A 12,025-nucleotide genomic window follows, 5' to 3' on the forward strand; every position below is an offset into this window, starting at 1 on the left:
ATATTTTTGACTTTTTAAATTATTTTAATTAAAAAATTCTTACATATTTGGACTAGAAACTAGAAAAAAACTCTAAGCAAAAAAAGCATTTTCTGTGTAATTTTCTTGATTTTATTTGAGAATAAATGGAAGCTCATTATTATAAATAGAGGAACAATAAGAGAAGCTTTCTAATTACTTAAAAAAAGGCATCCAGGGATTTTATTTTTTTTAGTAATTGGGGCTTTTAAAAAAACATATCTCAATTAAACTAGGAAGGAAAATTTTACAGAGAGACTCAATATAGTAGCTTCACATTCTCTCTCTCTTTTTTTTTTTTAAACACAAATGGGAAGTCCATAGGTTTATGAGAAGATTGCATGTTTCTATTTTTATGTTTATTTTAATTGTTTATTAAATAATGGCTTAAAGACTAAACTGAATACAGTTACCACTTAACTATTTTAAGTAAATTTAAAAAATGTTAAACCTAAACTTTAAACTAGACTTTATCTTGAAAAACTATGTTTAATACGTAATATAACACGTTTGTTAACTCCAAATGTGGGATGACAGTTAAGTGGTTAAATAACTTTGCCTTTATGATGTAATATATTATTTAAACATATAATTTAAAAGGAATGTCTTTTATTCTTTTAAGGGCTACTTAACCACTTTGTCAGCCATTTTACCCAGGTCATGAGAGTATGTTCACATGTTAATTGAGTGAAACTAAATCTTTGAGAAAATTCATGCATATTATAAAATGGCGGTGGACAATAAGTAGAATGTAAAACGTTTTGAGGAAAAAGACTCCTATCTTAATAAGTGTGTCATGATCTGTGCAACACCTCTCCTACAGTGGACTTTGATTTATGATTAAGGTTTTTAGAGTGAGTAACTTTTAATAGCTGTACCATGTACTTGGGTCAGTAAATGGCTTTGAACTGTGTGAAAGTTGCACAGGCTGAGATGTGTTAGAGGCTACATCTGGACAGGACTGAGGATCCGGTGTATTATTTTTCAAGCATCTGGACTGGCATCATTTTGGAAAATGATTGGGATACGCTACAAATCTGGTTTTATTCTGATCCTTAGTCTTTCTCTTATTTCAGGTATGGTGAAACTAAATATATATGCATAACAAATGAATGGTTTAAAAAAAAAATACAAATTGTCTGGTAGACAGAGAAGATGATCTAAATAAGGTTTTTTATTTAATAAGAATAGACTAAATTAGGAGACCAGAGACAATAAAAAGACTTTTGGACTTATGCGCACGCACTTCGGTCTTTGTCAAATTTATTACGCATTATTTGTAGGACATCTGCAGAGAATAACTTGTGGCTAAATGCAGGAGACAGATTAGCATTAGCATATATCTGTTCCGGTGAATGGTGTATATGTTAATTCTTGCATTTTAGGATAGTACATAAACTGTTTAGAAGCAAACTTTATCTAATTTGATTAGTTTGTTTAACATACATTGTATAGTGAGTTCTGGATAACGGAGGGATTTACTTGTACAGAAGAAATACTGTGTTGCTACCTGCTGTTGGCTTATTGTATGACAGACAAAACCTTGGCTATAGTGATGTGGGAGAAGGAGCTGATTTGAGATGTGGATTAAGCGATTGTGTAGTTTAATTGCAATTTGAATGTGAAATGGTTGGAGGAAGGGGCAGCGCAGTGGGTAGTCGCCTGCAGCAAGAAGGTTGCTGGTTCGAACCTCAGCTGAGTCAGTTGGCATTTCAGTTTGCATGTTCTGTGGGTTTCCTCCAGATGCTCCGGTTTACAAAGTCCAAAAACATGCGCTATAGGTGAATTGGGTAAGCTAAATTGTCCGTAGTGTGTGTGAATAAGAGTGTTTCCCAGTGATGGGTTGCAGCTGGAAGGGCATCGGCTGCGTAAAACATATGCTGGATAAGTTGCTGGTTCATTCCGCTGTGGCGACTCCTGATTAGTAAAGAGACTAAGTCGAAATGAAAATGATTGAATGAATAAATGGTTGGGAGAACAGTTTTTTGAGTTTTGAAAAGTTATTTAATTTGATAAATGTGTCTTATGGATAGTACAGAAGAAACTATATGAGAGCTGTTGTTAAATGCAAAAACGGAAGCAAATAAAAATACAATCGGATTGTGAATTTGAGCGCTAAAATATGAGGAACAGAATGTTTTTTTACCAATACATTGTCCCGGAGAGGTGTATTTAGCAAGATATACAGAATAGGTTTTGTATGTGAAATTTATTGGAATATGGCATGATAATATTTTTAGAATTTGTATAATTCTGGGTTATGATTTCATAGTTTTCTTTGTGGAGATTGCATATCGTGTTTTTATGGGATTTTTTTTATTTAAGGGTATTTTAAGGAAAATGTTTGACAGATGCTGACCAAGACTTGGTAATAACTAAAGGACAAGAATTATGGAAGTATATTTAATAATATTTATTGTTGTTGATGCCCTTTTAATACTAATTGCAGGAACACACTATATGGCACATTAGTTACCCTGACCTAATCTAAATGTAGAGGGGGGAAAAATAAACCTGTTTTTACAACTCATATAGTTCATCCTGTGTTGCACGCTTGCCTCATAACCAGACTCATTACAGAAAGTGGTGATTTGTTTATTTAATCAGATAACACAAACAACAGTCAGTTCTATATATAACTGATTTTACTTTTATTCTTTTCCCAACAGCAAACACTGATGCTTCATCTTCTACAGGGGATCCAAGCTCTACAGGTAATTTACATCACAATCTTTTAATCACAACTTAGGGTTGTTTATAGGAAATAAGGATGTTTTATATATTCTGATTAACTGTTTATTTGCCCATTGTTCTAGTAAATTTTTTTTTAATTATGTCTTAAACAAAACAATTAAGGTATACTAAAAATTGTATATGATATTTATACTATAAATCAAAATTACATATATTATAAATTATATTATATATATATATATATATATATATATATATATATATATATATATATATATATATATATATATATATATATTAAAATTATGGTTTGATTTATTTCATACCAACCTATGTTTTTGTAAAAAGTCAGTTTAATCTAATGTAGGTGCAAATTACTTGATAATTTTATTTAACATGAAAAATGATGCAAAAATGTTTTTTAAACTTAAATTATTTACTAAATAATTTATTTTACAGAAAGTAATCTTCTCTTTTCTCTTTCTCTTTCTATTCCATTGGATTGTGTGCATGTGTTTATATTTTTGGTTGCAATTAATTGTTGCCCAGTACAAATATTATTTAAACATTTTTTTTTTTATTGAGGCTAAACTGTATGGAGAATTGTCACTTCTGTTTTTATAAACACACAGAAACGCCTGTAACTAAAAAAGAGACTACAACAGAAAGTTCTACATCTCCTGATGGCACAACGGCCGGTGATTCTACAGGTACAACAGAAATGCCTGTAACTACAGAAGAGATAACAACAGAAAGTTCTACATCTCCTGATGGCACAACAGCCAGTGATTCTACAGATACAACAGAAACGCCTGTAACTACAAAAGAGATAACAACAGAAAGTTCTACATCTCCTGATATTACAACGGCTGGTGAATCTACAGGTACAACAGAAATGCCTGTAACTACAGAAGAGGCTACAACAGAAAGTTCTACATCTCCTGATGGCACAACACCCAGTGATTCTACAGGTACAACAGAAACGCCTGTAACTACAGAAGAGGCTACAACAGAAAGTTCTGTATCTACTGATGGCACAACGGCCGGTGATTCTACAGGTACAACAGAAAGTTCTACATCTCCTGATGGCACAACGGCCGGTGATTCTACAGGTACAACAGAAACGCCTGTAACTACAGAAGAGGCTACAACAGAAAGTTCTGTATCTACTGATGGCACAACGGCCGGTGATTCTACAGGTGCAACAGAAACGCCTGTAACTACAGAAGAGACTACAACAGAAAGTTCTACATCTCCTGATGGCACAACACCCAGTGATTCTACAGGTACAACAGAAACGCCTGTAACTACAGAAGAGATAACAACAGAAAGTTCTACATCTCCTGATGGCACAACACCCAGTGATTCTACAGGTACAACAGAAACGCCTGTAACTACAGAAGAGATAACAACAGAAAGTTCTACATCTCCTGATGGCACAACATCCAGTGATTCTACAGGTACAACAGAAACGCCTGTAACTACAGAAGAGGCTACAACAGAAAGTTCTGTATCTACTGATGGCACAACGGCCGGTGATTCTACAGGTACAACAGAAACGCCTGTAACTACAGAAGAGATAACAACAGAAAGTTCTACATCTCCTGATGGCACAACATCCAGTGATTCTACAGGTACAACAGAAACGCCTGTAACTACAGAAGAGGCTACAACAGAAAGTTCTGTATCTACTGATGGCACAACGGCCGGTGATTCTACAGGTGCAACAGAAACGCCTGTAACTACAGAAGAGACTACAACAGAAAGTTCTACATCTCCTGATGGCACAACACCCAGTGATTCTACAGGTACAACAGAAACGCCTGTAACTACAGAAGAGATAACAACAGAAAGTTCTGTATCTACTGATAGCACAACGGCCGGTGATTCTACAGGTACAACAGAAACGCCTGTAACTACAGAAGAGATAACAACAGAAAGTTCTACATCTCCTGATGGCACAACACCCAGTGATTCTACAGGTACAACAGAAACGCCTGTAACTACAGAAGAGGCTACAACAGAAAGTTCTACATCTCCTGATGGCACAACACCCAGTGATTCTACAGGTACAACAGAAACGCCTGTAACTACAGAAGAGATAACAACAGAAAGTTCTACATCTCCTGATGGCACAACACCCAGTGATTCTACAGGTACAACAGAAACGCCTGTAACTACAGAAGAGATAACAACAGAAAGTTCTGTATCTACTGATGGCACAACGGCCGGTGATTCTACAGGTACAACAGAAACGCCTGTAACTACAGAAGAGGCTACAACAGAAAGTTCTACATCTCCTGATGGCACAACGGCCGGTGATTCTACAGGTACAACAGAAGTGCCTGTAACTACAGAAGAGATAACAACAGAAAGTTCTACATCTCCTGATGACACAACGGCCGGTGATTCAACAGGTACAACAGAAACGCCTGTAACTACAGAAGAGATAACAACAGAAAGTTCTACATCTCCTGATGGCACAACACCCAGTGATTCTACAGGTACAACAGAAACGCCTGTAACTACAGAAGAGGCTACAACAGAAAGTTCTGTATCTACTGATGGCACAACGGCCGGTGATTCTACAGGTACAACAGAAACGCCTGTAACTACAGAAGAGATAACAACAGAAAGTTCTACATCTCCTGATGACACAACGGCCGGTGATTCTACAGGTACAACAGAAGTGCCTGTAACTACAGAAGAGATAACAACAGAAAGTTCTACTTCTCCTGATGACACAACGGCCGGTGATTCAACAGGTACAACAGAAACGCCTGTAACTACAGAAGAGATAACAACAGAAAGTTCTACATCTCCTGATGGCACAACACCCAGTGATTCTACAGGTACAACAGAAACGCCTGTAACTACAGAAGAGGCTACAACAGAAAGTTCTGTATCTACTGATGGCACAACGGCCGGTGATTCTACAGGTACAACAGAAACGCCTGTAACTACAGAAGAGATAACAACAGAAAGTTCTACATCTCCTGATGGCACAACGGCCGGTGATTCTACAGGTACAACAGAAGTGCCTGTAACTACAGAAGAGATAACAACAGAAAGTTCTACATCTCCTGATGACACAACGGCCGGTGATTCAACAGGTACAACAGAAACGCCTGTAACTACAGAAGAGGCTACAACAGAAAGTTCTGTATCTACTGATGGCACAACGGCCAGTGATTCTACAGGTACAACAGAAACGCCTGTAACTACAGAAGAGGCTACAACAGAAAGTTCTACATCTCCTGATGGCACAACACCCAGTGATTCTACAGGTGCAACAGAAACGCCTGTAACTACAGAAGAGACTATAACAGAAAGTTCTACATCTCCTGATGGCACAACGGCCGGTGATTCTACAGGTACAACAGAAGTGCCTGTAACTACAGAAGAGATAACAACAGAAAGTTCTACATCTACTGATGGCACAACAGCCAGTGAACCTACCGGTACAACAGAAACGTCTGCAACAACAAAAGAGACTACAACAGCGATTTCTGATTTTACTACACAAAGTCCTGGCACAACCGATGTCACAACTGAAAAAGACACAGTGACTACCATACATGCAACAACAACATCAAGATCAACTCAGTCAACCATCAAAACTACAACCATCAAACCTATTCACTGTGAAAATGGAGGAACTCCACAGCCAGACAACAAGGCTTGTTTGTGTTCACCTTTTTTTACGGGGAAGACCTGCAGTCATGTGGAAGTTGAAGTTGTCCCAGGTTTGTTAGAAGCCCTTTCAAATATTTATAGATCATTTTATTATAACAGTGTCATAAATTATTATTACAGTATACATTAGTACAATATTATCTTTAGCTGTGTCTATCTGAAACATTTATTTGTAATTAATGTTCCTGTAGTTTTTACAATTTATCCTAATTCAGATGTGATGCAGTAAAACTAATTCACAGCTCTTGAAGCTGTTATTTATTGCCATACCTTTTGTAAATGTAATTTAAAAAAAAAAAAAAAGTCACAATACACTATTCTTGTTTGTAATTTTTCAGGAAGGATGTTCTTTCTATTTTTAATTAGTTGTTACATTACTTTTATTAAACATTATATATGTATATATATATATATATATATATATATATATATATATATATATATATTTAAAGTGATATTCTTCTTTTTTGTCTTTTACTTTCATTGTTGTAGATGACATTGAAAGGCCAGTGAATGCTGAAATGGAAGTTAATCTTCCATTTAAAGATGAACATAAAAACACATCATCAACTGAATATCGTGAAATTGTGGAAAAATTCAACAAAACAGTAAGTTTCCTTTTTTCCAGAGTCTTATTTATGTAAAGATTTTGAGTGAACTATCTCTTTAATTACTGAAATATTATTGTCCGCATATTGAGAAAGGGATGTGATCATATTTACTACAATTTCACCTTGCTTTTTTTAAATGAAAAAGCAGTTGTTAAATATGCAATATTCCTAATAGTGGCTTCAGTGCTCACTTTGACAAACAGTGGAGGTCCTAATTTTGGGGCTTGAAGCTTTTGCTGACATATTTTCATTCAAATACAGGTTCTACCCAAGTATAAAAAAATCGAAAACTTTCAGCGTGTGGACAATATCATTCTAAGGTAATACATCTACTTAATCTACAGTAACAAGCCATTTTGTAATCATAATTATGTCAATAGAATGATAATTTATTTTTTTCAAAGCCCTGGTAATCCATTTACAACAAGGCGAAGAAGAAGCGTGCCTTTGGAGGAAGAAAAAAGGTAACAGTACAAAATGCAATAAACATGAATAACTAAACAGAAATCTTTACAAAAATTGTTACACCTTTAAATCACCAATTTGAAAATCGAGTTTTTTTAAGATGTATTTTTTATGCTGTATATATAAATTTAAATTGATGTTTTTGTATTTTTTATTCTGTGGCTAGTGTGAACATTAAGCATGATGTCATTCTTCACATTCAAAATGACAATATAAACAGTGCTTATGATGAAGTGGTCAGTGAACTGCAAACGGCTCTTGAAACATTAAAAAACAGCTCAGGTAAGTCATATGTCATTTCTTTATTATCTACTACAGTATATGATTATTGGATGCATTGTTAATTTATTTCTGTTTTTTTAACATTTATCTTTTCTAGATGATAGTTTTCCTATTGCAGAGGTCCAGACATCAAAGACTGATTTTAATAGTAAGTAATGAGTTGCTCTAATAATAAAAGGGGGCTGCCTTTAATATTTATTGATAGGTCATTCGTTGTGTCAAAAGACAGGAAACAATGAGTCCTGAAAATTCTGCAAGACAACCTCACAGGGGCAGTTTCAAAAATTTTGTATTACATGTATTGTTTACAAAAATAGTGTATTAAATTCAAGAAATATTTTGTTTCTGAATCTTGTCATTTGTTTGTTTTATTTATTTAACATGACTGTTGCTCTTTTTTATTTCCATAGTCAAAGAGGTGTGCGATAAAGCATTACAAAATTTTTCCAAAGAAATACAAAGACATTTTACTCCAATGGAGATCAATGGCAAAGTGGCTTGTGTGACTGAATGCAATGCAGATCATCCTACAACAAAAGAGTGTGGCTCCAAAGGCACTTGTGAAGTAACTAGGGATGGTGCAACTTGCTAGTATGTACTTTTATTTAACTATATAACTTTTTGATATTCTCACTCTTTATGGATTGTGGCAGTTAATGCATCAACCCACTCACTCTCATGACCTGAAATCTTCAAAATAAATGTTGTTTTAGAACAAAGATGCCCAAAGTTGGCCCATTGTAACCTTTGATTTGGCACATCATCACATCTGAGAAGAGAGGGAGAATGATGGGGATGGTTTAAATATTGTCATTTCAAATTTGATGTAACCTTTTATTTGTAAGCTACAAAACGGCTAACTGAAATTATATATTTCAATTTAAATGCTGTAATTTATTTTGAAATGTACATGTCACCTGATGGATAGAGGACAGTGCAGAGACTTTGATGAGAGAATCAAGGCAATGGCAGATTTGGCTGGACCAGTGTATTCAGCATTGAACTCCACTGTGTCATAATCTTTAATTGCAACAAGTTATAATTAGAAAAGTTATACTGCAGTAGTTAATGTGATTCAAAGTAATGTTTTCTATTTAGTTTTAAATATTAGGAAATGAATTAGAACATTACCCTTGGCAACTTTAATGCAAAATAGTTTGGTATTTTTATCTTCGGCCCACAGCTCTTGATAATATTTGGCTTTTGGCTCTTCGTACCAAAAAAGTTCCTGTTTTAGAAGGTGATCAAAACTAATGATTGGAGCAAGACCAATTTAAAGATCTGCTATGATCTAAATAAAACAAACAGTAGCAAATATGTGCACATATTTCTCTGAACGCATCTTGAAATGAATGCATCTTTGTTTTAGCTGCCCCTATAATGATGCTAACTGGTACCTGGGAGAGGATTGCAGATTCCAGGTGAACAAAATTGGATTCTATGCTGGACTGGGAACAGTGGCAGCCTTAGCAGTGATAACTGTCGCAATCCTAACAGCTTATCTTGTAATAAACAAAAAGACTGTGAAGAGGTAAGTAGTCGCATCTTTATAACATTCTTTTCTGATGTGTGTTGCTGTTTTAAGGTCATCTCATGTCACAAAGACATCAATTCAATTCATCTTTATTTCTATAGCTGAAACAACTGATTCTGAACTTCCAGATATGTGTCAGAAATTCCAGTCTTACTTCCTGAAATTACTGCCTTTTTTATGTGTGTTGGAAAAACACGATGTTGACTTCTTATAAAAAAGAATTTGTTTTCTGTCTGTAACTGTGTTTATTTGTCTGACAGGAATAAGGACATGAAGCAGGAGCTAGTGAAAGAATGGTTAGAAGATGACTTTGAGTGGCCAACCAAAAAAGCACCATTCCCAGGTACCAATAAAAATCCATTACCCAATACAACAGTTCTTACTTGTAGGTAAATATCTGAAGCGCCAAACAAATGATTTCCTTTGTGGATATTTAACAGTACTCATAACAGTTGTTACGTCAGTAAATTGGTGGGCTCAAACATATTAATTAACAGGTAAACAATATTATTTTTTTCAGTTTAGTTTGGAATATTTCAGATGCTTGTTTATCTACTTGCAAAACATTAAATAGCAACATATATAGAGATTTGAGGAAGAGCAAAACTTCCATAGATTTCTTGAAGTTGTAAGCTGTAAAATGTAATAAATATTTGTGTTATGATTATTAGACAAGCTTTTGATTACTTGCATTTCATCTAACCATTAAAATTGAGCGCAGGAAAAACATAAAAATAAATTTCGGAACACAATAAACTGGAATTTGCAGTAAAACAGATTTCATTGTGCCGTAACAATGTTTGCGTTTGCATTTTGTTTGATTTGTAGGCATTTTTCCCTTATAGAATGTCCATTTTCCTCATCAACAAGTCTCAGATTAATGAATTTACATTTTTGTTTATATTTCCAGTTGACCGATATGATAATCCAGTCTACTCACCAAGAGACACACCTAACAGTTTAGTTAAATATAAACCAGACATTTTTGCGGCTCCATCCTACACAACAAACTACTCGCCTGAACCCGACATTCATCTGCGGAACTTTCAGAGAGATCCATCTGTGAGTACTGGAAATGATGTGATTCATGTAAACTAATAAATCAACATATGTCCACTTAAAACATCAAAAAGTCCAACGATACGTTCCCTCTAGCTATTTTCTGATTGATAAAGGTTGCATTTTGTTTATAGGATAATTTTTACTTGAAAATACCTTGCGATACAAGCATTATTACATCATAATTATCAGAATTTTGCTGTTGCTTTTGATAATTCCTCATTCTTTGTTTTATTGCTCTTAACAGATGAAAATGGACAGACCTCAGATGCGGAATTCTTTTGATACCTAAGTGTGAAGCTTGAGTCCATAACAACACAAACACACTGAAAAATAAATGATTTAAAGCAGATACCTTGGATTTACACATTTTTTAAGTGGTTGTAAACAATTTATTTGGGCTGGATTTAAACAAACAAATGAAGTTGAACATTACTCAGTTTCATTTGTTTGTTTACATTCAACCCATATACAATGTTTGCAACAGTTTTGCTGACCTCATTTGTTTTCAGTGGGGCTATGTGTGGTATACTCAATGTATCTGTTGCTTTTAAAATTCACAGTCTTGATGGATCAAAACTCTGTGAGTCCTATTTATATATCAATAAAGTCGGTAGCAGTAGAATTGTACATATTTTCTGTTTCTCAGATGTGTGACGAACACTGTCTGAACATGATGCGTTTGATCACATGATGAAGAGATGGAGGAAACCTCTGCTTATCTTCTCTAAACATTATTCAGATCTCTGTCAGATATCCTCATGTTTTATTATTGTTGTGAATAATGATACAACATTAATATGAATCGGTTTGGTAATTGTGATGTGATTAGGTATGCAAATGCCTGCTTGATGTATGTATTAATCAGTCAGTATTAGATAAACTGTTTATCATTTTACAAGAGGTGCATTGAGAAGAGACTGTATTAGGGAAAGTAAGCTTAATCAGTCCTCATTTTCCATCAAAAGCTGCACACTAATGAAATATTATACTAGCGACTGTAAGATATATAAAAACATTTGAAGTATTTCAGGTTAAATTAATAATATGGTTAATTACTACTCAATCAACATTTTATTCCTATATTTGATAGCTTGGGGAGTATGTCTGTTGTGCACTTGTGTATTTTTATTTATTTTTTTATGGATTGTGATGTGTAAATCTAAAGTTGTTTTACCATGTACTTTAATGACATTTTCTTTAGGGCTACTTTTAACATTTTGTTATGGCACTATAGATGGAAAAATATCCTGGTACATTTACATAATTTTTTTATTACTGTACAATGTGCCTGTTAACTAAACAAGAGAAGAAAATTGCACATTAACCACAAATTATTTATTGTTATTATACTTTTATTGCACTTTTTTTTTGTAAATTGACACTTGCTTGTTAAAATAAATTACCTATATTCTCAATAACTCTTCATTTTAGTTGTAGTTTTTCTTTGTGACTGTGATTTAATTATATTCTTGAGATATTGAGCTTTTTTCTCAGTCATTTCTCTTGATCTGGGCTTTTTAATACTTTGTTTTATGTTACCTTTGTACATACAATGCTTAGCATATTTAAGTACACCCCTCACAAATCTCTCGTTTAAATTCATATTTTTAATAGGAAGCTATACATTATTATATTTGTGCATATACATTAGATTAGTCAGTAC

At 34.2% G+C, this 12,025-nt stretch overlaps 1 protein-coding gene across 15 annotated transcripts in view; it reads left to right on the plus strand.

Annotated features, from left to right (window-relative positions):
• si:ch211-196f2.3 overlaps nt 1-11,780 on the plus strand; it is a 22,684-nt gene extending 10,904 nt beyond the window's left edge. The window contains exons 1-14 of one of the 15 annotated variants that reach the window (XM_087260985.1): nt 895-1,094; nt 2,688-2,732; nt 3,345-5,303; nt 5,478-6,458; nt 6,901-7,016; nt 7,281-7,339; nt 7,424-7,483; nt 7,651-7,766; nt 7,864-7,914; nt 8,177-8,357; nt 9,136-9,297; nt 9,561-9,643; nt 10,211-10,362; nt 10,607-11,780. In XM_087260985.1, the coding sequence (XP_087117111.1) occupies nt 1,034-1,094; nt 2,688-2,732; nt 3,345-5,303; nt 5,478-6,458; nt 6,901-7,016; nt 7,281-7,339; nt 7,424-7,483; nt 7,651-7,766; nt 7,864-7,914; nt 8,177-8,357; nt 9,136-9,297; nt 9,561-9,643; nt 10,211-10,362; nt 10,607-10,651 (4,071 nt within the window). In that variant the 5' untranslated portion in view covers nt 895-1,033 and the 3' untranslated portion in view covers nt 10,652-11,780. Of the gene's footprint in view, nt 1-894; nt 1,095-2,687; nt 2,733-3,344; nt 6,459-6,900; nt 7,017-7,280; nt 7,340-7,423; nt 7,484-7,650; nt 7,767-7,863; nt 7,915-8,176; nt 8,358-9,135; nt 9,298-9,560; nt 9,644-10,210; nt 10,363-10,606 lie in introns of those variants that run through there. The other 14 variants (XM_087260988.1, XM_087260990.1, XM_088651047.1 and 11 more) reach the window with 14 other exon arrangements.
• Nucleotides 11,781-12,025: the final 245 nt, after the last annotated feature.

This window comes from Danio rerio, chromosome 7 (genome assembly GCF_052040795.2).
Source record: "Danio rerio strain M-AB ecotype USA chromosome 7, GRCz13ab, whole genome shotgun sequence".
Classification (NCBI taxonomy): domain Eukaryota; kingdom Metazoa; phylum Chordata; class Actinopteri; order Cypriniformes; family Danionidae; genus Danio; species Danio rerio.